This window comes from Humulus lupulus, chromosome X, assembly GCF_963169125.1.
Source record: "Humulus lupulus chromosome X, drHumLupu1.1, whole genome shotgun sequence".
In the NCBI taxonomy this organism is placed as follows: Eukaryota; Viridiplantae; Streptophyta; class Magnoliopsida; order Rosales; family Cannabaceae; genus Humulus; species Humulus lupulus.
Genome location: NC_084802.1, coordinates 144,316,104 through 144,343,354, shown reverse-complemented (window position 1 = coordinate 144,343,354; position 27,251 = coordinate 144,316,104). Strand labels below are relative to the sequence as shown.

General features: G+C 38.9%; 1 protein-coding gene across 1 annotated transcript; it reads right to left on the bottom strand.

Annotated features, from left to right (window-relative positions):
- Positions 1-2,438: 2,438 nt before the first annotated feature.
- On the bottom strand, positions 2,439-5,553 carry LOC133806339 (uncharacterized). The gene is made up of 8 exons (XM_062244454.1): positions 5,234-5,553; positions 4,892-5,131; positions 4,579-4,759; positions 4,059-4,136; positions 3,557-3,824; positions 3,377-3,499; positions 2,810-3,187; positions 2,439-2,593 (listed from the first exon to the last, which is right to left on the bottom strand). Exons 1-8 carry the CDS (start codon positions 5,551-5,553, stop codon positions 2,439-2,441), a joined length of 1,743 nt encoding a protein of 580 aa, XP_062100438.1.
- Positions 5,554-27,251: the final 21,698 nt, after the last annotated feature.

The following is a 27,251-nucleotide window of genomic DNA, read 5'->3' as shown; positions in this document are numbered from 1 at the left end:
AATTAATAAATTCTAACCTAGGTCAAAATATTTATGAGGTTTAATGTCATGAATATAAAGTAAAAGATTTAAAATAAAGCTATTTAACATAATGAAAATAACTCAATAAGGATTTTAAAATAAGTGGTAAAAGGAAAGATTATTAAGATACTAGAATCCACAAAATGTAAGTTTAATAATATTTATTAGTATATTGATTCCTAAGTTTTAGTAATAGTTAAAATAAATCAAAATATCATTTTCCAAAGAGATTTATAATTTTAAGCACAAATTACTTCTAAAAAGATAGGATTTTTCTTCATTTTTCAAAAATTATAATTTCAAAGTATTTAATGTGAATCAACCTAATGAAATAACAAAAAATCAAATAACATTATTTATAAGGCAAAACATAATATTTTTGTTCTAAGCATGGATGTGTACAATTTAATGACACATCTTACACAAAGAATATTATGTCTTTTGCAAAATAAAGAACAAAGTGCATATTATCCAACAATCCAAAATATGAGATATTAAAGATGAAAGACATATATGAAGAAGAAACATCCATAAACTTTGTTGTATTACAAGGGAAATCAACAAACAACATAAATATTATCTAGTTACAAGTTGCTTGATCATGATCTTAATGATTTTATGAAAAGATTAGAAGACATAACTAGAATAGAAATTACAAAATAAACAAAATACATACTTGAAAATGCTCTTGAAAAACCCAAAATGAAGGAGAGAATGGTAGAGAGGAAATGGTAGAAAGAAGATGGTAACAAAAAATTAAGCACCCTAAAATGGTCTTGAAATTCCATATTTATAGCCAAAATGAGATTATTGAAATAATAAACTTAAATTAATTAAATTGATTAGATTAATAAAATAAAATAAATATGGTATGTGGAGGTAAATTATAGGGTGTAATGATGATGTTGTGGTGAAAATGTGTAGAAAAATGGGTAAAAAGTTGGCATTTTGGACATAGGGGACAAAGGGTACACTTGGGCAATTTATGGGCTCAAGAAGGGAAATGGCGGCTGTTTTGGCAGGCTGGAGCTTGGGCTAGGCTCGGGTTGGTGGTGGCTGGGCTGGTGTGGCCCATGGAGCTGCTGGGCAGGTGTGGGCTTCAGGCAGGTGGGCCGTGTGGCGCTTGTGGGCTGAACGGGCAGATGGAGGCTTGTGAGGCATGGTGTGGTGTTGCTGGGAGAGGGTAGGCGTGGGAGCAATTAGCTGATGGAGGGGCATGAGTAGCTATTGGGCCGAGAAGATTGGAGCTGCTGGTGGGCCTGGCTGGGCAGGCGACCCAGGATGAAGAAAATGCCAATTCCTTTTGTTTTGTTTCACAAAAATGCCACCTTTCTTTCATCATTTTTATTGCTTTTCAAAAGCAAATAAAATACAACAAATTTCCTATAAAACAAACATAAATTAAATTAAAACTAAATATTTTCAATAATAAAATATACAACAAAAGTTCCATGAAAATGTTAATTAAAACTTAATTTACTTAAACATTTAAGCTCAAAATTACATCTTTTTACTCCTAACATAACAATATTAGTTTCAAATAATTAAAATACAACATATTATAATAAAATATTTATAAAACATATAAACATCTATAAAATCAAAATAAACTCAATAAATTCAAAATTACTTAAAAACTTAATAAATTAATTAAAAACTCAAGAATTAAGCAACAATTAGCACATAAAAAGTGGTAAAATAACTCTATTTTGTAGAGTTATCACAGCACTTCCCCTATGATAACCATTAGTAACCAAAAATTGGGTTAGCCTTTCATCCCAAGCTCGTGGAGCTTGTTTTAACCCATACAATTCCTTTTTAAGCATAAAAACATGGTTAGGAAAATGAGTATCTTCAAACCCTTTAGGTTGTTCAACATATGCTTCCTCATTTAAGATCCCATTCAAAAAAGCAGATTTTACATCCATCTAATGTAATTTGAAACCAATAGTGCAAGCAACAAACAATAATCTTATAGATTCAAGCCTAGCTACAGGTGCAAAAGTTTCATCAAAATCGACACCTTCAATTTGCTTGTAACCTTGTGCAATTGGGCGTGCTTTATTTCTGATTATTGTTCAAAACTCATCACTTTTATTTTTGAAAATCCATTTAGTGCCAATTACATTAGTATGATTTGGTCTTTCCACAAGTGTCCAAACATCATTCCTAGAAAATTGTTCTACTTCCTCTTGAATAGCATTTATCCATGATTCTTCGGTCAAGGCCTTTTTCACATTTTTTCGCTCATTAGAAGAGGTAAAACAATTAAATTGCACAAGATTGACATGCCTTCTCCTTGTAACCATGCTTTCCTCGAGATCTCAAATTAGCAGATGTATTGGGTGATTTTTCTTGACCTTGGTGGAGGGTTCCCTTTGGATGGAATCAGTAATGATCTCTGCATGTTTTTCCTTTCACTGCTCATCTTCAACCTGAAGAGAATATGATTTTGTTTCTTCATTCTCTGCTTCTGTTTCTGCAGTTTCAGCTCTTGGTGTCACAACATCAGCATTTGTAGCAACAGAATGTTCCTCCAGATGGCTCCTAATTTCTTCTTCTGTTGAAAATTCTGAAAAATCTTTTGTATCATCAATTACAACATTAGCTTACTCTAAAAAAGTTTGAGTTCTCATGTTGTATACATGATAGGCTCTACTATTAGTTGTGTAACCAAGAAACACTCCAACATTACTCTTGGCATCGAATTTGCCAATGTTTTCACGATCCCTTAATATGTAGCACATGCAACCTAAAATGTGAAAATAACTTACATTTGGTTTCTTACCTTTCCAAATCCCATAGGAAGTATTGAATGTACCCGGTCTAGGAAAAACACGGTTAATGGTATAACAAGCAGTATTGATAGCTTCTGCCCACAAGTGTTTTGTCAACTTCTTGCTATTCAACATGACTCTAGCCATCTCATGCAGAGTACGATTCTTCCTTTCCACCACCCCATTTTGTTCTAGGGTTTTAGGAGCAGAAAATTCATGAGTGATACCATAAGATTTACAAAAATCATCATACACAGAATTTTCAAATGCTTTACCAAGATCACTGCGAATTCGATCAATCTTACCTATGTTGCAATCTTTTTCAACTCTGAATTTCAAACAAAGAGTCTTAAAAGCATCAAATGTATCAGATTTTTCTCTCAAAAAATCTACCCAAGTATAATGAGAAAAATCATCAACACAAACAAAAATGTGCATTTTTCCATTAATACTTTCTACTTGGATAGGACCCATAAGATCCATGTGTAGCAATTCAAGCACTCTAGTAGTATTAATATCATAAATACTTTTATGTTTTGTTTTCAATTGCTTACCAAGTTGGCAAGACTCACACTTACCCAGTGATTCTTTACCCAATCTAGGAAAACCACGAACAATACCCGTAGAAGACAATTTTTTCAAGGTTTTGAAATTTATGCGGCCCAACTTCTCATGCCACATGTCAGTATTGTTACCTATAGCTGTATAACACATAATAGATGTCATAAGTGTATAACAATTATCATTAGATCTAAAACCTTCAAGAATACAATCACCATCAAAATTTAAAACATAATAGTTTTCTCTATCAAAGTTAACAATGTAACCTTGATCACAAATCTGACTTATGCTAAGCAAGTTAGCTTTAAGTCCTTCTACAAGCATAATGTTCTTGAGATGTGGTAACCCTCGATAATTCAAGGTTCCCATACCAATCACATTACCAGACACACAATTTCCAAATGTCATAGTCCCACATTGCATCGGTCTGATGTTCGTGAGTATTGTTCTATCACCTGTCATGTGCTTGGAACAACCACTATAAAAGTACCACAGATTAGACACAGCATATCTTTCTTTAAAACCAGCAAAACACACATTCTTTTTTACCCAAACTTGTTTAACAGTGGATTGTCTCTTTTTAGGTCTTTTAAATTTCTCAAAATATTTGAAATTAAACATGTTTTGCAAGGTAAAGCATTTGGGACGTATATGACCTTTAATACCACAAAAATGACAAATAGGTATAAATTTTTTTACCTTTTCATAGGCCTGTAAATTTTTACCTGAAGGTCTTATTTCTGTTTGTCCAAGAGACATTTTTGTAGTATCAGACACCTGCAAAACACCAGCAGAACAACCAATAGAAAATTACCCAGCTTTAACAAACTGAGTTTTCTCATTCGTTTGAGATCCAGTGTATCCTAAACCAGCATGACTCCTCTGTCCAATGTTCTGAACATCCTCAAAAACTAAAGAACCTGGATTTAGCATTTTTACATTTCATTTTATGCTTTCAAGTTCTTTTTTCAATCGATTATTTTCTTCTTTTTCAAACACAAGACTAGACTCAAAATTTCTTTTACTAATTTCAAGCTCATTATTTTTTTAATTAAATTTTTTATAGTCTTGGTCATTGATCGATTTTCAGAACATACACCCAACCACTTACCATACATTTCCTTGTACATTTTAGCCAAGGAATCTTCATCCAATTCTAATTCATCATAATCATACTCTACTACAACAGAAGCTCCTTTTTTAGATCACTATTGCTTACTTCCTTACTTCCTTGCAAAAAGATTGGCATACTAGAAACAGTAGAAGTTAAAGCAACATTTGACAATTCATTATCACTACTATCTGAATCATCATCACTCCAAATCACATTCAAACCCTTTTTATTCTTTTTAAGAGTATTAGCACATTCAGATTGGATATGTCCAAAACCCTCACATTCCCTACATTGAATGCCTTGTTTATTGTTAGAAACAAATGGTTTTGAAGAAGTATTACCTCTAGGAAATTTTAAAAAAATCTTTTTATTTTTATCGCTCACTTTTTTCATGAATTTTTGAAAATTTCTAGTTAACAAAGCCATTTCATCTTCTTCTTCACTGTTAGAACATTCTTTTTCAGAAATCTTGAAAGCAGCACTTTTATTTTTACTAGTTGGTGGTTTTGGCTTGTCCTTTTGTTTGATTTGTTGATTTAATTCAAATGTTCTCAAAAAACTCATCAATTCTTCAACCTTCATCTTACCAAAGTCTTTTGCTTCTTCCACTGCCAAAAGCTTTGTATCAAACCTATCAGAAAGAACACGCACAATTTTCCTAACCAACACAGATTCATCAATTTTGTCTCCCAATGCAAAAAATTCATTAGCAACGTCAGAAAATTTTTCATAAAATTCTGAGAGAGCTTCGGATTCTTACATCCTAAGTTCATCAAATTTAGTTTGAAGCATTGTAAACCGAGTTCGCTTGACATCAGCAGTTCCTTCAAACTGAGTTTGAAGAATTAGCCAAGCTTCTTTTTCTGAATCACATGAAGAAATTAGTTTGATAAAACCTTCACCAACACCATTAAAAATAGCATGAAAAGCCTTATTATTATATCCAGATAACAACTTGGACCATTCAAGTTCAGGTTTTACCTTGGTATTACCTTCATCATCTTTTTCGACCAATGGAGACCAACCAGATAAAATAGATCTCCATGCTTTTTCATCTTGAGACTTGATAAAAGCCTTCATCCTCACTTTTCAATAAAGATAGTTAGAGTCATTGAGTAGGGGTGGTCGGGTTATGGAGCTTCCTTCTACAAAAAATGACATATCAAACGAAACAAATTAAACTGAAAAATAATCACAAGATCTCACTAAGATTTTAGTGATCCGCTCTGATACCAAATTGAAATTTCGTAATTTATGGTTACCAGCTTTTTATTTAATTAACCAAATTAATTAAATGCGGATCAAACAAGTTGGTACAACAAACCAGTATTTTGTAGCTACAGATCAAGTTCTTGTCACTACAGAATATCAAACCAGTGTGATAAAATAGAAATGACTGAATAATGAAATGACACACAGAGGTTTTGACGTGATGTCAATATCATTTCAGATATTACTAGTCCATGGGGCCACGGCCAGAGATAAGATTCATTGGACAAATTTCACAAGTACAAAGTAATTGACTTAAACAAAACTTAGACTCCCTCTAATGGTTTTGCCGCAAGCTTTATGTACTCTCTCTTTGCTGAATGAATCTCCTTAAGACACCAAGGTTCGAACTCCCTTCAAATTGCTTGATGAATGCTTGCTTCCTCCTGATGCAAGACTTTGATGAACCTTCTCCCTAAGGTTGTTCTTCACGTTCTTCTCTTTGAGACTTTACTCAACACATAAGCAATTACAAAGACATAGAATAACCAAGGACTAGCAGAACAACTATCCTTTACAAAAGAAAGACACTCTTCTAAAAGTATAAGAAATTAAGGAGAGGAATAGGTACTTAGGACTGATGCTTTGGTTTGTATTTATACAAAAAATACTTACCCAAAGTTAGCTTTACACAATTCTAGACGCACAACACACACTAGGAAAGTTTCCAAAATAAACTTTCAATCACAATCAATGTAGCTGAAAATCATAGGAACATACAGAGATTTTGTAGTTGCAAAAATGTACGAATCTGGACTTGTTCATGGTGAAGTTCATCATTTGACTAACTTTGATTAGTTACTCATTCTTGGCTGATTGAGAGCTGTCTACAGATATGTTTGATTAGCTATAAAATAGTGAATCAATTAGTTAAATTTGGAAAGAAAATAAAGTCTAAAAAGATATTGAGAATAAAGAGACTTTATTCTTACCAAAAATACAAACCTAATAAATAAGAAATATCATAAATTAATAGCAATAAAATCAATGATATTTTTCTTTATAAACCGAAAATAAACATACTAAATAAAAAATATTTGTCAAATCTTAAATTTCCAAATATGGATTTTACACTAATACTATTGTTATGAGAAATCCTAAATTGACACTATACAATTTTGGCGATAATGTAGTAAATGACTTTTCATAAAATAATAAAATTAATATAAATTTTGTAAAATTACATAGAAAAAGCTTGACTAAATCTATATAAAATTAATAATAACTATTAATTACATAAATAATGATAGAAATAATATAACTCAACTATTAAGCTTTGAAAAACAGTTATAAAAATAAATAAAGATTACAAAATACAAAGTTTCACTCCTAACCTCACAAAAATTACCCTAGCCTAGGTAAATAGTCATTCTTACAATTTTACTAGGTAATTGTGAGAAAACGATTTTTCTTAACTTAGAGAGAAATACTAAAAAAGATTACTAGAGGTGTGAGAGAAAATGTGTGTTTGAAATGATATTGAGTGGATGTATTTATAGGTGAGGAAGAGGGACTAAAATGCAAAAAGAACTAACTTGGGGATTACAAATAAAAGGATAATAATAATATAAATAGATTTTTTCCCTCTCTTTCTCTCTCGGTGTTCTCATCGGCACCATGGCAAAGGGAGCAAAAAATGGGGGGAAAGCTAAATCGAAGAACAAGATCAAGAAAGCTGGACCTCATCTATTGATAGGGTCATCAAAACTCGATCGATGGATTCCATTTTAGGGGTTCAAGAGTTGGAAGTGTTCGAGAATAAGCAAGAGGAAAATGCGAGGCGGGTTGTTGATGCATCAATACCAGAGCAACGGCAAGAAGTCTGCACGAATGTGGAGGAATGGTTATCGACTTCCAAACAAGCAATGCAGGATGTGGATGTGGGTAAGAATGTTACTTCTCCGATTTTACATTCTAACTCTTCTGGTTTGAATAGAGCTAGTTATAGTGGGAAGAATGTGGCTGGCAATGGTTCTTCTCTGAATCAGGAGCAGACACCAGGGATCAAAATAGAACTGGAGGATATCGTTGAGGAGGTGAATTATTGGCAATCTTCGATTGTGTGCTAGGTGCTTAGAGCTAATCCCCCAATTCGGGTTTTAGAGGGATTCGTGAGACGGTTATGGAAAGATCAGGTGGACAAAGTAGGAATCCTCTCTTCAGGTATTTTCATTATTCGATTTCTGGCCATGGAATTTCATGACCGCGTGTTGGATGGTGGTTACTTATTCTTTGGCAAGAAGCCTCTGATTATGAAGCCATGGAATCCCGTTGATGATTTCTCTAAAGAAGACATTTCTTCAGTTCCGACTTGGATTCAGTTGGGAGGTCTAGACATCAAGTATTGGGGAGACCGATCACTTTTCAAGATTGTGGGAAAGATTGGGAAGCCGATCCAAGTCGATAACATTACCAAAAACAGAGATCGATTAGCCTATCCCAGAATTCTTATTAAGGTTAGCATGGATCAGGATTTAACTTCTCAAATAAGTTTTCTGAATGAATTTGATCAGGAAGTAGAAATTCAGGTGGAGTATGAATGGAAACCCATTTCTTGTAAGACCTGTTCTGGTTTAGGACATGAGTCTCATTTATGTAGGAAGAGTAAACCAGCCAAGCAAGCATGGATTCCTAAAAAGAGTGAATCAATGCCGATTTCAGGTCAAGCAAATATAGATGCAGAAGGTTTTTAGACAGTGACAAAGGGGATTAAGATACAGGAACCAGTGGCAATCATAACTAATGTGACAAATCAGTTTCATATGCTGGAAGATGATTCTATTACAGACTTGCTTCAAAGGAAGAATACAGGAAGAGAGGGGGGAGTTCCCTCTATACTCAATGGATAGGATACTTTGTTGGAATGTACGAGGGATTAACAGCCAACATAAGCATCGAGAGATTAAGCATTTAATCCTTTCAAAGAATGTTGGGTTGGTTAGTCTTCTCGAAACAAAAGTGAAGAATAAAAATATGGGCTCCCTTTATACTAGTCTGTTTTCTGGCTGGTGTTTTACTAATAACAATCCTTGGATTGATAAAGGTAGAATAATAGTTGCTTGGAATCCGAAAGTGTACTCTCTTGATATTAGGTTATGCACTACTCAGTTGATTCATTGTTTGGTGCAAGTACCAAATCTGGCAGGAAGTTTTTTTATCACCTTTGTGTATGGTTTTAATGATGAATTATCAAGGGAACAGTTGTGGAAAGATATGCAGGAGTTGGCTTTATCTATAGCTGATCCTTGGATGGTGATATGGGACTTTAATGAGATTCTTTCTAATCATGAGAGAATAGGTAAAAAGGTTATTGCTAAACTTTCTAGCAACTTTCAAGATTGCCTATCATTCTGTCATTTGGAGGATTTAAAGTTCTCAGGTTGTTTCTATACTTGGAACAATAAACAGAAGGCAGAGGAGAAGATTTATTCAAAGATTGATCGTGCCTTGGTTAATTCACAATGGACAGATTATTTTCCAAACTCATCAGCTATTTTTCTTCCGAAAGGACTCTTTGATCATATTCTAGTCCTTGTTCACTTCTATTTGGAGTTAGCAATGGAGAAGAAACCATTTAGATACTTTCAGATGTGGAAAGAAGCTCCCTCTTATGCAGTCAAGATTTAGACCAGTTTGAATATTCCAGTTGTTGGTACTGAAATGTTTCAAGTGGATTCTAAATTGAAAAGGTTGAAACATGTATTATCGGGTATTAACAGAGAAGGTTTTTTTGATATACAACAGACATAATTTAAGGCAAAAATCTTATTGAGGGAGCTTCAGGAAAAACTGCATAAGGATCCACTTAATGACTGCATTATTAATCAAGAACAAGTGGCTAGAGAAAATTTCCTCCATTTCCATAAAGCTTACATGATGTTTTTGGCACAAAAAGCTAAAGTAATTTGGATGGTTAATGGAGATGAGAATGCTCATGTTTTCCATGCATCTCTGAAGGCTAGGCGGATACAGAACAGGATTCTCTCCATCAAGAATGAGGGTGGCATTTGGGTAGATACTCCAGCTGGTATTAAAGAGGCTTTTTTGGACTATTATCAATGATTGTTGGGGATAGTTATGATACAAAGGAAGCAAGTTTCTATGTCAATAATGAGATTAGGCCCAGTTCTCACTAAAGCTCATACTTAGATCCTTACAACAGACTTCTCAATTCAGGAAGTTAAAAATGCTATGTTTTCAATTCCAGGGATGAAAGCTCCAGGCCCAGATGGACATAGTAGCTACTTCTATCAAGATAACTGGAATTTGGTGGGGTTCGAGGTTAGTGCAGTTGTTCTATCCTTCCTCAAATCGAGTAAATTTCTCAAAGAGATTAGTGCCACAACTATTACTCTCATTCCTAAGACCATATGCCCGGATAATGTTTGTGATTTCAGACCCATTGCATGTTGTAATGTCATTTATAAAGTAGCGTCTAAGATGATTTGTTCAAGACTTCATCAAGTTCTTCCTTACTTAATAGCAGAAAATCAAGGGGGATTTGTTCATGGTAGATACATAGCATACAACATCATGATATGTCAAGACTTAGTTCGACATTACGGGAGGAAAAATTGCAAACCATGTTGTATGATCAAGTTGGATTTGAGGAAAGCTTATGACACCATAGAGTGGGATTTTATTGAAGAGATGCTCACAACCTTTCATTTTCCCCTAAAATTTATTCAGCTTATTATGATTTGTGTTCGAACACCAAGGTCTTCTTTGATGATCAATGGCTCAATGCATGGTTTCTTTGCGTCTAAGAGAGGATTGCGACAAGGGGATCCTATGTCTCCATTTCTATTTGTACTTGGTATGGAATATCTGTCTAGAATCATGCTTAAAGTTGGCTCATCTTCAGGTTACAAATTCCATGACAGGTGTTCTGGTTTAAAGTTGAATCACTTATGCTTTACGGATGATTTATTATTATTCTGTCATGGTGATTTTGTTTCTATCCTTTGGATGCTTAGGGGGCTCAAATTGTTTTCAAAGACATCGAGACTTATTCCAAATGAGACTAAATCTGCAATCTATTGTAGTGGCATGCCTGAGACTGAGATTGTTAGAGTGCTAGCTGTTTCAGGGTTCACTCGTAGTTCCCTTCCATTCCAGTACCTTGGTATCCCAATATGTTCCAAGCGTATTTCTTCTGCTGAATGTGGGGTGATTCTCGAAAAAATGGTATCTAGAATTAAGCAGTGGAGTTCTAGGAACATATCATATATGGGTAGGGTCACATGGATTAATGTACAGCCTGGAGTGATGAGCATCTGAAGGCTGGTGCCTTCCTTCCCCTGGACCAGTATTTCGTGGACTTCTTAAACTACGTGAAACTGGCTCCCTTCCAACTCCCCCCAAATTCATACAAACTTTTGGCGGGGCTGCAATATCTGTTCCTGAGGCATGAGTGGGAGGTCCCCTCTCCAGCAGATATTTTGTACTTTTTCTATCTCAAAGCAAGCCCCGACCAGAGAGGATGAGGTGATGGGTTTTATTACCTCTCGCATTTTCCAAACTCTGCCTCCATCATTGAGCTTCCCAGCCATCCAAAAGACTATAATGATTTATTCTTTATGTCGAATAGGTTCAAGAATTGCGAAAATCAATACTTCAACCAACCTCGTAAGTCTTTTACCATTGTAAATTCAGCTCGTGAATTTTTATTCCTTTTACATAATATATATATTCACATGTCTTGATTGAGTTTTTTTCTCGTGTAGCCGTATTCATCAGGATAGAAAAATCTGTGACTCTCGGGAGTGAGTATGAGAATTTTTCCGGCCTTCCCCCCAGGGAAAAGGATTATCGCCAGGTCATGAATGATGTCATGATGTTGGCCTATAAACTAATCGGCGAGGGTCAAACACTGGCTCTAAGGACCCGAGCTCCTCTTCCGGTGATCCTTGAGCTTCCCACCACTCAAGAGGCTTTGCTAATTGTTGAGGACACCAACGAGGAAGAGGTTGAGGTGCCTCTCGTGCGAAAAAGACGGGTTCCCGAAGCTGATCAAAGACCTGATCCTGACCGAACTGCTTCTGGAGCAGCAGCTGGCCCCTCCGGCCAAGGTAACCCATACCTTTTTAGGGAGTTAGATCGGGCTACTACTAGCTTTAGGTTAATAAGTTTAACCCCAATTAGCTAGTTAGTCACCACCCCACCAATCTGGACCAAAACGTAACTCTCCTCCAATGTGTGGATCACTTGGTGGTACGCTACGACCACATCTATCCCAAAGGCACCATTGTAGTTGACAACATGCTGAACTTTAGATCTTTTATCTTTGAAGAGTACGAAACCAACCATAGGACTTGGCCTTCTCTACTCTAGGGAGCATTTGCTCCTGGGTTTAGGCAATATGTAGACGAATCCAACCCCGAGGAGGCACCTGAACCCTCTAGGATCTTAGAGATTGTATCCTTAGATTCCCCCACCCCTCTGTTAATCCCAGAGCCGAAGGTCATGCTTAGCCCGATTCATACACCCGAGATGGTGATAATAGATTCCCCCCCCCCCCCAGCTCGGAGGGTAGGATCTTTATCTTCCCCCTTTTCTTTATATATCTTTGAAACATAAATTTTTGTGAATTAACTCCCTTGGTTCTTTTCAGGTGAAGTGATGGAATCGATAGGAGCCCCCGACCTAAGGACTGCCTTTCAGGCTAAAAAGTTCAGAACGAGCCCCATCGTGAAGAGGCCAAGGGTGACGAAGAAGGCCACCCCTAAAACGGGGGATACTAAAAAATCCCCCTCTAAGGGTAAAGACACGAGCTCCACTTGGGACCCAGCTCCAGTGACTACTGTCGTCGTTGGGCAAGTTCCTCCTCCTCACCCTCAACACATGCCTCCACCTCCCCAAGTAATTCAATCTGAGGCCCCCATCATCCGAATACCGATTGAGCCACATGACCTGGAAAAGATACCTGAGGCCTTTCGGGGTATAGTGTATGAGACAGCGACTCATATAGTGGGCCACACATATAAAGCCAGTGCGAGGGATCTAAGAGCCATAGACTAGCGCAGCCTGGAGAATGTCCTCGAATCTACCGTGGGGATGAACCTCACCGTGAGTCCTTCTCCCACACCTGATTCTTTTTTGTTTACTGTGTTCTTTCTCTTTTTTTTTTTTATTTGAACTTTTTTTTGTTATTCTGCAGTCCGTTCTGGCCCAATATCGAAGCATAGCTCGTGGTAAGGCCAGAAACGAAGAGATCCGAGTCGAGCTGGCCACTACCAAGGCCGCCTTGAATGTTGCTCAGGAAAATGAGCATGCTGCTAAGGCCGCTCTTATCTCTTCCCAAGAAAGCTAGCATGCTGCAAAGACCGCATTATCTACCTCCCAAGCTCAGGCCGCAGAGGCGAACCACCGTGCTAAACAGCTTTAGGCCGAGAATGGTGAGCTCAAAGCGAAACTACTCGAGGCCAAAGTTAAAGCAAAGGAGGAAGCAACAGTGTCAACATCAACCATGGAGGAAATGCTTTACCATTCCTGGCCTTTCAACCAGGATGGGATCTTCTCCTTCATGGAGCCCGGGCTATGGGATCTATGCCTTGCTAAATTCAAGGTTCATTTTTTGGAAGAACCCTCAGAGACTGGTGAGGCTTCCGGAGCAGCGAAGGGAGATGGTGAGGAAGTTACTTTGGTGGGGCGAGTTGACGAAGTCCAATGATCTCATTTATGTTTTTCTTTGTACTTGTCTAACAATCTTTTGGTATTAAACAATTGCCTTCAGGCTTAGCTCGAGGTTATTTCTCCTCGATGTGAGAATATACTTGTTTGTTTTTTTTCAATATATATCTAACTTGGGTCTATTTGTCTTTCCTTTATTATTTTTTCATGTTATATGAATCCTTAGACTCTTGTACATTCGAAATTTTAGGGATCGAGATAGATTTTACCAAACTTGGTTATGTCCAAGTTTTTTTTCGCTTATTTGCGTCGTACCTATTAAGAATCAGACCTCGAACCTGGTTATATCCAGGGTTTTTAATGATTTAAACTTAGTTCGTACTAGGTTTATTGAAAGTTCGAGCTTTAAAAAGCCGTTGAATAATCAATTTTCCAAACATCTAAGTTTCCGACCTAGTTATATGCAGGGTTTTAGATGATTTAAACTTAGTTCGTGCTAGGTTTACTGAAAATTCGAGCTTTAAAAAGCCGTTGAATAATAAATTTTTCCAAGCTTCTAAGTTTTGGACCTTATCCGAGTAGGCTTAATTTCTTAGTTTTAAAAGAATTTTTCACTAAAAATCTTGCCAACCTCGGTTATGTGCCCCCCAAGTAACCAAAATGTATAAACTTTCCTGGTTTCTTTTACACATATGATAACACGAACTCGCAATAATAAAACTAAGAAATGAATTTTTAATAATCCATCTATTGTTTAATTGAAATGGCTTTTATAAATAAGCCTTACATAGATAGTAGTACTATTGATAATACTTTTTCAAGTGAAGGGCATTCCAGGTCCGCGGGACTACTTCCCCATTCAGTCCAGCTATCTTAAAAGTTCCCTCATGCAAGACTTCTACGATCTGATATGGTCCTTCCTAATTCGGGCCCAATACACCATCCCTTGGGTCTTTATTTGCCAAAAGACCCTTTGGAGAACTAGGTTGCCTAATCCAAGTTTGCACCCCTTAACTTTAGAATTGAAATAGAGAGTGATTTGATAATGGGTAAGCTGTTACTGCAATTCCTCTCATTTTTTTCCGATCAGATCGAGAGATGAGTTAAGTAGGTCGTCATTCTGCTCTTAATCAAATGTCCTTTGCCTGTGAGTAGTTACCACGGCTTCGATTGGAAGCATGGCCTCGCTTCCAAAAGTTAAGGAAAAAGGAGTATGCCCCATGGAGGTCCTGTGAGAAGTTCGGTAGGCCCAAAGTACTTGCGGGAGCTGTTCGGGCCATAGTCCTTTGACTTCGTCCAACCTCTTCTTCAGGCTCGGCTTAAGGGTTTTGTTTACAGTCTTGACCTGCCCGTTGGTTTGTGGATATGCTACCGACGAGAAACTCTTCGTGATGCCATATTTTTCACAGAAGTTAGTGAAGAGATCACTGTCAAATTGTGTCCCATTGTCTGACACGATCTTCCTAGGAAGTCCAAATCGACATATAATACTCTTCACCACGAAGTCCAGCACACTTTTTGAGGTGATGGTTGCCAGAGGCTCAGCTTCTACCCACTTCGTGAAGTAATCAATCGCCACCACTGAATATCAAACTCCTCCCTTTCCCATAGGTAGGGAACCTATTAGGTCAATTCCCCATGCTGCAAATGGCCACGGGGATGAAATCATCGTTAGCTCGACTGGAGCAGCTCAAGAAACTATGGCGAAACACTGGCATTTGTCGCATTATTGAATGTATGAGATCGAATCTTTTGTTAAAGTGGGCCAAAAGTAGCTCTGCCTTAGTATCTTCAGTGCCAAGTTTTGCCCCCCATCGTGATCTCCACAAAAACCTTCGTGTATTTCTTATAAAATTGTTTTGGCTTCCTTGGGCAGAACACATCGCAGGAGGGGCAACGAATGACCTCGTTGATAAAGGGTTCCATCTAACATCACGTACCGTGGAGCTTGATAGAGTATCTTCCTCGCGTCTTTTCTGTCATCAGGTAATTTTCTAGTCATGAGATATTCCACTATAGGAGCCATCTAGGTCGGTCTTCTGTCAATCATTTTGACCTCCATTGTGCTCATGTGTGTCCGTTAGGTCGGTATACATGGTGTAGATAGGTTTGAACTTCTCTGTTGGCTTGGTTTTCTTCGTCTCATTCTGGTCAGCTTCACCATTCCCTTTCCTTTTGTTATTCCCCCTAGGTTATTTTGGGTAGCAGTTTGGGATGTAGCTGCCACATCCGTTACCGGTCCAACGGGTTGGATAGGGGTATGGCTGGTTCCTGCAATAGAAGCTCACGCCTCCTCAAGATTTATCCACTCTTGAGCCCTAGCTAAGAATTCATCTATGCTTTTAACTCCTTTTCTTTGGAGTTCCTTCCACAGGTCGCCCCCGACAAGGATTCCTGTCCTCATTACCATGAGTTTGGAGTTGTCATCAGCATCCCTAGCTCGTGCAGCAACATTGGAAAATTTGCTCAGATATGCCTTCAACATCTTGCCAGGTTGCTGCTTTACGCTGGCCAATGAATCAGGCTCAACCCGAGCTGCCTGTGAAGCTCGTAATGCTTTTTTGAAATCAGAAGAAAACTTCTTCCACAAGCTTATGGAATGCCTCTTGTATTGTTTAAACCAATGCCTGGCTAGCCCGACCAGAGTTGCAGGGAACAAAATACACCTTAGATCGAGCCTGACATTATGGGCCATCATCATGGTGTTAAACATTTTGAGGTGATCTGACGGATCCCCATCTCCATTAAATTTTGACAGGTGTGGCATTCTAAAGTCTACCGGATATGTGGTCGCCGCAATATTTGGAGTGAAAGGCTCGAGCTCCTCATCTGAGTCACAATCATCCTTTTCTTTTCTGGACAAAAGACTCTTCATTTTCTCTTCCATCAAATCTAGTCTTTCGAGGGTTTGGTTCCTAGTCCCTAGGTTAGCTGGGGGCTGTTCAACAGCTCCTGTTCTATCGTATGCGTGTGATTATTGTCCCCCCAAGCCCGAGCTTGATTTTGTGGGGCATTCTCATTATCGCGTACTATGGACGGACCTCCCTCTTGTCGAGTATAGCTAATATCTTCATCTTGAGCTGCCAAACTCCCAATGTTGCCTTGACCTGCCGGTTGTTTTCCCAAACGTTGCTGAATCTCAAGGCCACGTTTGTTCGGAATAGCGGTAAGATGGGCCTCCTGCCTACCAGGTTGTTTTGTCTCATTATCATGCATTGAGGGAGTGAGCACCATGATGGAAATCGACTGGGACTTTTGTGAAGCACTAATTTTCTCTCAATGAAAGCACCAAATTGTTGACGCGGTTTTTCGCCAACAGTGTATTAAGAAATAATAAGGGCATAATAGTGCTTAATGACAAACTGTAATGAAGAAATAACAAAAACCCACTCAATAACACATATCTTTTATGTGGTTCAGTGGTTAAATCTCCACCTAGTCCTCGAGTCAATATTATTATTATTTCTCTCTCTATTTTGGCAGAGTTTCGATATTACAGAATAATTGGCCCCTTTTCTGTCCAACATTCCCAGTATTTATAGGGGAATTCCATGGACAGGTTTGGGCTGCATGAGTCAATCACGTAATTACATAATGTCTATATTTAATACAAATCATATCCCATTTATGTTGGGATATGATTTGATAACAAAATAAATATGTTCCTGCTATCTCGAATAATAAATATGACAACCTGGTCATGAATAAGCGTGTAAACAAATCTCGAGTCTCTGGGGTTCCTTTAGTATGTGTTATATCTGAATCACCACGAGCTGCATATCTCTTACGAGCTTGTGCTTTGACAGCTATTTGACCCCGAGCTAGTGCTTTGAAAGCTATCTTATTCTTAGTTCATGGTAAGTCAGGACACCTAATCCTAGGTCTGACCATTATGAATCTCGAGCTGTCCACGTGGATAATAAGCAGATATTCTACTTGGTTATTTATCCACGTATTTACCTGCCAGTTGTACCCAAGTTGAGTGAATGAACTCATGCTAAAATTAGGATACAACAAGCTCGAAAGGACCGACTCTTGCCGAATATCTCAAATATATGCACATAATAATATGGTCTCAATCACATAATCATATAATTACAATTAGACCCTCAACGGGTCAAAATTACAAATATGTCCCTTTAAATAAAAGCAGGCCTGTTTCGCACATTTAATACACTTAAGCATGCATAATTAGCTATATAGTAATATAACCCATGCAATTCACATAATCACATAAATATTCACTTAATTAAGATAATATTCCGATATTGCCCTCTTGGGCCCCCTAATTAAGGTACTAAGCCTTATTAGGAATTTTAGGATGTTACAACTATCCCCTCCTTATAGAAATTTCACCCTTGAAATTTACCTGAACAACTCAGGATACTGATCCCGCATGTCTGACTCTAATTCCCAGGTCGCTTCTTCGACCTTGTTGTTCCTCCATAATACCTTAACCAAATGTATGGTTTTGTCCTCAATCCTTTGTCCTTTCTATCTAAGAGTTGAACTGGTCACTCCTCATAGGACAAATCTGTCTGTAACTCTAGATCCTCATAACTCAATATATGAGTTACATCTGACACATATTTTTGAAGCATTGAAATATGCAATATATTATGAACCCGTGACAGCGACAAGGGTAAAGCCAACCTGTAGGCTACCTGAAAAATCCTTTCAAGGATCTCAAGAGGTCCCACAAACCTAGGGCTCAGCTTGCCCTTCTTTCCAAACCACTTCACCCCTCTCAATGGTGAAACACGGAGGAAAACATAGTCCCCAACCTGGAACTCTATTTTTCTACGCTTAGGATCAACCTAGCTCTTCTGTCTACTCTAAGAAATGAGCATCTCAGCTCTAATCTTCTCAATTGCATCATTGGTCCTCTGAACTACTTCAAGACCTAGATATTTCATCTCACCCATTTCATCGTAATGGATGGGTGATCTGCATTTCCTACCATACAACTTTTTATAAGGAGCAACTCTTATAGTCGACTGGTTGTCGTTGTCATAGGAAAACTCAATCAATGGAAAATATTTAATCTAGGACCCTTCAAAGTCCAATACAAATGCTCCTAGCATGTCCTCTAATATTTGTATCTTCCTCTCAAATTTTCCATCTATCTGAGAATGATCGGTGGTTCTTAACTTCAATGGTGTACCCATAGCATTCTGCATACTTCCCCAAAAATTGGAAGTAAAAAGGGGACCCTGATTTGACACAATGGACCTAGGAGTCCTATGAAGGTGTACTACCTCTTTCACATAAAGATCAATATACTGATCTACTATACGGCATGGTATGAGATTGATCCAGAATCTCTTGTCTGATAGTAGAGTCCATTGGAACACAAATCCGCTCTAAGTATCTAAATAAACCCATATTTGAGATGGTATAAACCCTAGCCACTCCAGCTAGGATGTACTCTCTATGCCTCATCAATTGAGGATCATTCATCTTCCCTTCTCTAATTGTCTCCAACAGAGTAGTCTGTAAGGTTATGTTAGCTAATCGGCCCACCACCAACTCTATACTTGCTCTAGTCATCTCTTCTGCCAACTTCTTTGATATTTGTTTCAAGCTAAACAGTTGTCCCGGACCTCTCTGACCCAAGGCATCTACCACCACATTGGCTTTCCCTGGGTGGTAAAGAATCTCACAATCATAATCTTTCACCAACTCTAGCCAACGCCTCTGCCTCATATTAAGATCACTCTGGGTAAAGAAATACTTCAAGCTCTTATGGTCAGTGTATATCTCACAGTTCTCCCCATAAAGTTAGTGCTGCCATACCTTCAAGGAAGAAACCATCGATGCTAACTCCAAATCATGTCTAGGGCATCGCTGTTCATAATCCTTCATGCATAGGCAATCACCTTTCCAGCCTGCATAAGGAAACAACCTAACCCTTGCTTCGATGCATCGCAGTAAACCACAAACTTCACCTGATCTGGAGGAAGAATTATAACCGGAGCAGTGATCAACCGCCGCTTCAACTCTTGGAAGCTATTCTCACACCTATCTGACCACGCAAACTACATGTTCTTGCGTGTGAACTCCGTCAGCGATGTCGCAATCTTTGAAAACCCTTCCACAAAACATTGATAACATCCTACCAATCCAAGGAAGCTTCTAATCTCTAAAGCACTCCTTGGCCTTGGCCAATCCATGACTACCTCAATCTTGGTTGGATCCACCATAATTCCATCTCTACTGACTATGTGACTGAGGAACGTCACCTGAGACAACCAAAACTCACACTTTTGGAACTTTGCATACAATCTGTGTTCCCTCAACCTTTGTAATACCAACCAGAGGTGCTTCTCATGCTCTACCTCCGACTGAGAATAAACCAAAATGTCGTTGTTGAAGACTTTCACAAATTTGTCAAAGTAATCTTTGAACACCCTATTCATCAAATCCATAAAGGTTGTCGGGGCATTAGTCAATCCAAATAACATGACTAAGAACTCATAATGCCCATACCTTGTATGAAAAGCCATCTTCGGAATGTCCTTGTAACGCCCCACGTCACTATGGCTGCTTCCTGAAATGATGACTGGCCCTACAAACCAACACGAGTCCTTCCATTGTCCTTTGTTCTCACTTGCACACTTCTTGGGAAAACTTCCCATGAGGTCACCCATCTTGAGACTACTCCAGGTCAAGCACACTTAACTTTGGATTTCTCAATTGATGAGCTACCGAAAAGAAGATGCATCTTGTTGGCGTAGGTAGTACCCATCAATCCCTTTAACCTCTTCAATTATGTAGTCCCATACCTACACCATCTTAGAATCATCACACCGTACCTTCCCCAGAAGATGTGGGATTGCACAACTTTTACCCGATCTTTCCCTCTGCGGATCACGGGATTGACTGTCACAATCCTCATCCTTGATCCTTAGCTCCTCATCCTTGATCCTCAGCTGCTGATAACCAGATCGAAGATCAATCTTTGAAAATAGTCTTGCCCTGTAGCTGATCAAACAAATCAATGATCCTTGGAATTGGATACCTGTTCTTGATAGTCAGCTTGTTTAGCTCTCCATAATCAATACACATCCTCAGAAAGCCATCCTTCTTCTTCACGAATAATAATGGCGCACCCCATGGCAAAAAACTGGGCCTGATAAAACCCAACTCTAGTCATTCCTGTAACTAAACCTTCAATTCCTTCAATGCCCTAGACATTGGCTCTGTCCTCGGTGCTAGTTCAATAACAAATTCTCTCTCTCTGTGGGGCGGTAACCCTAGTAGCTGTTTTGGGAATACATCCTGAAACTAGCAAACTAACATGGCCTCCTCGAGTTCAACTGGCACAACCCTAGTGGTATCTACCACACTATCTAGGAATCTTATGCAACCATCTCACAATAGGTCTCTAGCTCTCAACGCTGATATCATAGGAATATGGGGTCTGTGCACAGTTCCCATAAATATAAACGGGTCCTCGCCCTCCGGTTGAAAGGTTACCATCTTTTTCTTACAATCTATGCTTGCCTTATACTTGGCTAGCCAATCCATACCCAAAATCATATCAAAGTCTTCCATGGCCAGCTCAATTAGATCTACTGATAGTCCTCTAGTATCCACCTCCATCGACAATGATTTGACTCATCTCCTAGAGACTACTAGATCCCTAGTAGGAAATAAAGTCCCAAATCCCATTGCATAACATTCACATGGTCTACATAATCTATCAAACACTCTACTAGATACAAAGGAATGTGTAGCCCCAGAGTCAATCAAAATGGAATAAAAAGTGTCTGCACTAGAAAGCTGACCTGGCACTACTGAGGGTCGAGCCTCAGCCTCTGACTATGTCAATGCGAACACTCGAGATGGAGCCAAGTTGTCTGCCTCCTTTGGTTTTTCCTTCTTCACCTTGGGAAATCCTTTTTAAGGTGCCCAACTGTACCACATAAAAATTAGGCCTTCACTCGATACTCTCCTAGATGACATCTCCTCCATCTGGCACATTCTGGATAAGTCATCCAGCTCTCATTGTCGCCCTGGTGGCCAACCTGTATACCTCATGGCCTCCTGTCTGGGCTTGGAACTGTAATAGTGTCTGGGGTCTTCCTCTTCTAGTCACTAGAGCCTCCGCCCCTACTAGATCCACTAAAGGGAGGTCCCACCCTCCTGGTTTCACTTTTAGCCGCATTCTCAAGGGAGATCTTGTTTTCAACCCCCTCGACAGTAAGAGCATTCTCCACTACCTGAGCATAAGTCGTCACTCTAGATACTGAAGTAATTTTAACATCCCTGACTATCATAACATTTAACCCTCGAACAAATCTCTCCTTTCTTATCACATCAGTTGGGACCAAGTCTACCGCGAACTTGGCCAACTTATCAAATTTCAGAGCGTACTCTATAATAGTCATGGTTCCCTGCACCAGATTACTATACTCATCCGCCTTTGCATCTCGGACTGCATCGTTATAGTATTTCTCATTGAACAGTTCTCTGAACCCTACCCAGCTCAGAGTCTTTACATTTCTTGTCTAGGATACCACTTCCCACCAGATTCGGGGATCCTCCTAAAACATAAATGTACCATGGGCCACTCTATCATTACCTTCCACCCCAATAAATTCCAGGACGGAGGTAGTCATACCCATCCACTACTTAGCTCGCAGAGGGTCTAGCCCTCCCTCAAAGGTAGGAGGGTGATGTTTCCTAAAGTGCTCATAAAAAGGCTCGCACTTGTTTTCAGCCCTTGGCTATTGCTGTAATATTGGTGTAACATCAAGTGGTACAATTGGTGTAGAGTTCCTTCCTGCAACCTACTGTTGTTTCTGTAACGACCCAAATTAATAGTAAGACTTAAGAGCCTTGATTAGTGCGACGGGAGAGCATAATTGGTAGTTATGTGAATTACTGATAAGATGCATGATTATGTGATATGCATGATCCTATGACTATATGGATATGTGAAATGCATGTTTATGAGTATTAGATAAGTATGTGGGCCCTGTTTAGCTTGTAAGGGCATAATTGTAATTTTGGTCCGTTAAGGGCATAAATGTAATTATTTGTGATAAACTGTTGAGACCACATTATTATGTGGATTTATTTGCAGCATACGACACGAGGCGATCCTAGGGAGCAAGTTAGCGGGAAAGTCACAATGGGAGTCGATACCCGACTCGGGGCGAGTCAAGGGGTATTTTGGGTAATTTATTTGGGTTATTGGGTTATGAAAATAAATAATCAGAGATATATTTGAAGTTAGAGAGTTTAGGAGGAAATATTTGGGAAATTTACCATTCTTCCCTCGGGGACGTTTTTGGTCCCCAGAGCTTTGCGATTAACTTAAGTAAGTTAAGTTAGATAAAACAAAACCAAGAAACAGATAGAATTTGGCCAGAACCGACTATTCTCTCTCTCACTCTTGCTTCCACTAGAAACACTCTCTCTCAAGCTAACCTTTGAAGCTAAGGTGGAATCTTGGGCTAGGAATCACTTGAATTGAGGCTAAGGACTTGGGGATTAGCTCAGAAACTACTAGGTGGATTTGTTCTTCAGTAAAGGTAAGCTTTTTAATTATGGTTTAACACTTGAATTCTATGAATTGTTGGTTGTTTTAGGAGGTTTATGAGCTTTTGAGTTTCAAGGATTGAAGTGTGATTTTGATGAGTCTTTAGCTAGTTTTCCTATGGGTTTTGTTGCTGGGAGTATATTAAAACTACTGTGATAATTAAAATATGTTATTGGGATGGTTTTGGGTTGAATTGAGTGAGGTTTGGTTGTTGAAAATGGGGATTTTTCTGGGTTCGAAGGGGTCGGGCCGCGACTTTGTTCTTGGTGTGTCGTGGCCCTTTAGAACAGATTTGTGCTAGGAAGGAGGGCGGGCTGCGGCATGGGAAGCTTAGGGTCGCAGCTCATGTGTGCTGTTTGGGGAGGCTGGGCCTTCGGAAGGAGGCGGGCTGCGGCATGGAGGGCCTAGGGCCGCGACTCTTAAAGGCATTTTTGGCCTTGAGGAGGTTAGGGATGCGGGAACTTAACCTAGGGTGCTCAGGATCGATTCCACTACCGTGCTTGGTGGAATGTGTTGTCCCTAAGGCTAGAACTTGGTCCGAGAACCTTTGATCACTTATTATTGATGGAATCCTTTATCATGGTTATGACTAGGTGTACGCTAGGGCTTGGGACATGATTCTGTTGAGGGTCGTCTTTCTTAGTCAAAGCACTCAGAATTAAAGGTAAGAAAACTACACCCGGTTGTGTGACTATGTTGGGACTAAGGGTTCCCTATATTTGTACGCAATATTGTATGATGGTATTATGCCATGTGAACATGAAATAAACAGCCTAAGAGTGCTATAATTAATATTGGCGCACAGGACGTGGCTCGGCCACTGGTAGCTGAGGACAGCTTAATAATCACTGAGCTCAGTTTAAGCGAACCAGAGTCAGTGGGTTGAACACTGGGCTTTGTCTAAGTGAGCCAAAGATAGTGGATTAAACAGAGGGTATGACCTAAGGGCGTTGACCCTAGTCTTGTATGATATGTGTACTGATGATAATCTGATGAATATGATATGCTGAATATCTGGATGTTAGATTTTTGATTTATCGACTGTTATCATTGATTAGGTGAATGCTATGGCTTACTAGATAATTGATTATTTTCTTGTAAATCATTTGGTTATGCTTTGTGAATTATTTGGTTATCGATATTGATTGTTCTATGATGTTATAGTTTTCTTGCTGGGCCTGGGCTCACGGGTGCTTCGTGGTTCAGGTAAAGGAAAGGGTAAGATGAATCAACCATGGGATGGAGAGCTCTGGGGGTAAGGTGTACATTGTCAGCTGCTCGGCCGCCACGGTTGAGGGATTGTACAGGGACGGAAATCTAAAATGTGTATTTTTCCATTAGAGTGGCCTTGATTATTAATAACTTTTGGAAATCTTGTAAACATGTCATTTAAACCTTGATTTGGGATCGCATGTAACAAACATTTATTTTAATGAAAATTATTTGTTTATGACAAAAATCTTTTAAACCTAACCTGTTTATGATTTAGATTAACATTTTTATTTAAATGACTTGATTAGCAAGTCTTGCAATATTTCAAACACACAGTGTAACGGTCTTGGTTATCCAAGGCGTTACAACTTTGTATCAGAGCGGTCTAGGTTTAAGGGATCCTGAGGATTGGCTGGACATGTACATTCGTCGCTAAAGACAAGTTCGACTCAGGGTTTTGTAATTGAATATATGAGATTATATGCTTAAGTGCTTGAGTGAAACATGAATGTATTAAGTTGTGTGATTAATAGGGAGCATGAGATACTGATAGGGCCTAGCCCTTGACTATTGTGTGATGAAATTGAGGCGTGCTGATCAACATTGCTATTGCATGTGAATGAATAATTGAATAATGGTTTGTATACTGATTGTATGTGGTAAATTGTTTAAATTAAATTTATATGTTATACTTGGTTATTGGTATATTGAAAGCATGGTAAAGTGTGAATGCATCTAGTAGCAATAAATTTTGATAACTAAATGTATAGTATTGAAGATTGGTGTTTATTATGCTTTATGTGTGCATGATTATTGTGATTGTTTGGACCTAACCATAGGATGGTTCAGAGTATGAACATCAAGGCTGAGAGGTTTAGTCAGCAATGGCGGATGAACTCAAATTGTTTGCGTCCAGAATGGTTAAGTGGACTTGGTATTGTTTTAGTGAGGGTTGCAGATGATAGTTGAGGTTGGAATCCTCCATCTTCCCCTGAAGGTCGTAGCAGATGTTCTCTAGTGTGTGAGAAAGTTGTGGGGTCTAGTAGTAGAGACTAGATGGGTGAATAACGGACTTTTCTGGGGAAATAGCTGCTTTGTCTATTTTGACAGTAGGGTTACCAGTATGGTTTAATATGAGGATATAGACAGATAAGAGTGCTATATGAAAGGCTTAAAAGACATTATCCTCTGGTTTTTAGGAAAGTTCGGATTTTCCTAGGAATTGGTCAGTGGATGGGCATAACTAACTCCATCCTTGATATTATGAGGATGAGAGATCGTGATTGAGGGATTGCGCTAAGTATTTGTGGCAGAAGGATGCCCGGAAATGATACTCAGACCTATATGTTGGTATGATGGGTTGGGAAGAACTCCGATAGTGATTTGATAAAAGATATTATAAAGACGTAGTTTGAGCTGCGGAGGCTAATAAGTTTATGAGCTTGGTTTGGAATGATAAAGCAACAACAATGTATGTCAATAATTTTTGCGAGTTGGATAATTCGTTTTGGAAGTTGATACAAGCGAATGTAGCCGAAAATGATGATCCATTTAAGGATTAAACTCTGGGATATTTCAGAGTATCAGGGTCGCTCCAGTGAATGAGATCTTCATTTGTACTTAGGCAGTAGAGAGGGCCATGTTATTGGAGATTTATGGAATGAGGTATGGAGTGTGAGTGCTGAAGAGCAAGAGATGCAAATGACAGTATTTCCATTGGTGGAATTTAGTAAGGGCAGATTCTCGGTAATTGGAATTGAAGACCCCGGACTGTTCTATGGCTCCTAGTTTTGACAAGAAGGGGTCTGGTTTACAAGATAGTCGTCAGGACAGTGATGGGATCTAGTAAGGTTATTTAGTATGCACGAGAGGCAAGAAATTCCATCTGGAAAGACGTCAAGTAAGGGCACGACTTCTACATGGAATGGTTCAATATGTTAGGGTGGATTGCCAGGATTAGATATTGGAAGATTGGAAGGCCTTATTGCATTCGAAGCTCGAGGCTAGTTCCTCGAAGATGACCAGTTGACTGGATAGTTCACGTTTTTTGTTATATAACGAGCTGGAAGAGTACGGTGTTGAGTATCTCCCAGGGAAGGTTCAGACATGGAGTATATGCCTGAAGGATAGTATATGAGGGGCTTGAGATATTAGTGCTTGTTGGGGAGGAATTAGAAACTTCTGAAAGAAGAATTGGAACACAAGTAATAAAGAGGTTCGTAGAGAAAGTAATTGAGCTCGTCATACAGGAGCCTTGACATGAGCCAGAGTGAGAGTTAATTTGTTAAGAGATAACCATAGGTTGTAGGGGATATCAGTTGAAGTATTTTAATTGGACTGAGTGGAAACTGAGCTGATCAGTAAGGATTCAGATGGGTATGCAAGGAGTGGTTGGGTACGCTTCAAGATTGGGCTATGGATAGATTCGGTATCCGGGACATTATGGAAGATGGTACCAGTTTGACAGAAAGAATTACTGGTGCAGTTGAAAAACTTTTAACTTTGGGATAGATCAAACGGAGCATCGTATCATGGGAATCATTGACATCATTTGTTAAGGATGAAGAGATTAAATGCCTAGCTACAAGACAGGACAATGTCTTTAGGAATTGGTCTTCGATCTGGTTATTACCAGCTGAGGATCAAGGAAAGAGACATTTCAGGAATTACTACTTGTACCAAGTAGGGTGTGAAGAATTATTAATAAAGGTTTTTAACTGACTTAAGCTTCAGCAACATAGGTGAGTTCTACAAGCATAAAGTATGGGAACAGTGTGAACGAGTCACCTTCAGGTTCATGGGCGATGTGTTGGACTATTCTCCAGATAGAAGCGAAATGCGAACGACTACTACACTGGTGATGTTAACACTAAAGAAGCAGGGTCACAGGTAAGGCTCTAGAAGGTGTCAGTTTCGATCTCGCCAAGGGTATTCAAGGATATGCTACAGGAAGGGAAGGGGTCAGGTATGAAAAGATTTAATCTAAAGCCACAGAGAAGCGACTGAATAACGTCTGAAGGATAGGGAGCACAGCGATACCAGTAAACACGTCTTCTACTACATAAGTATCTTCGAAGGCAGCTACACCAGAGATTGGAATGACAGAAAAACTTGA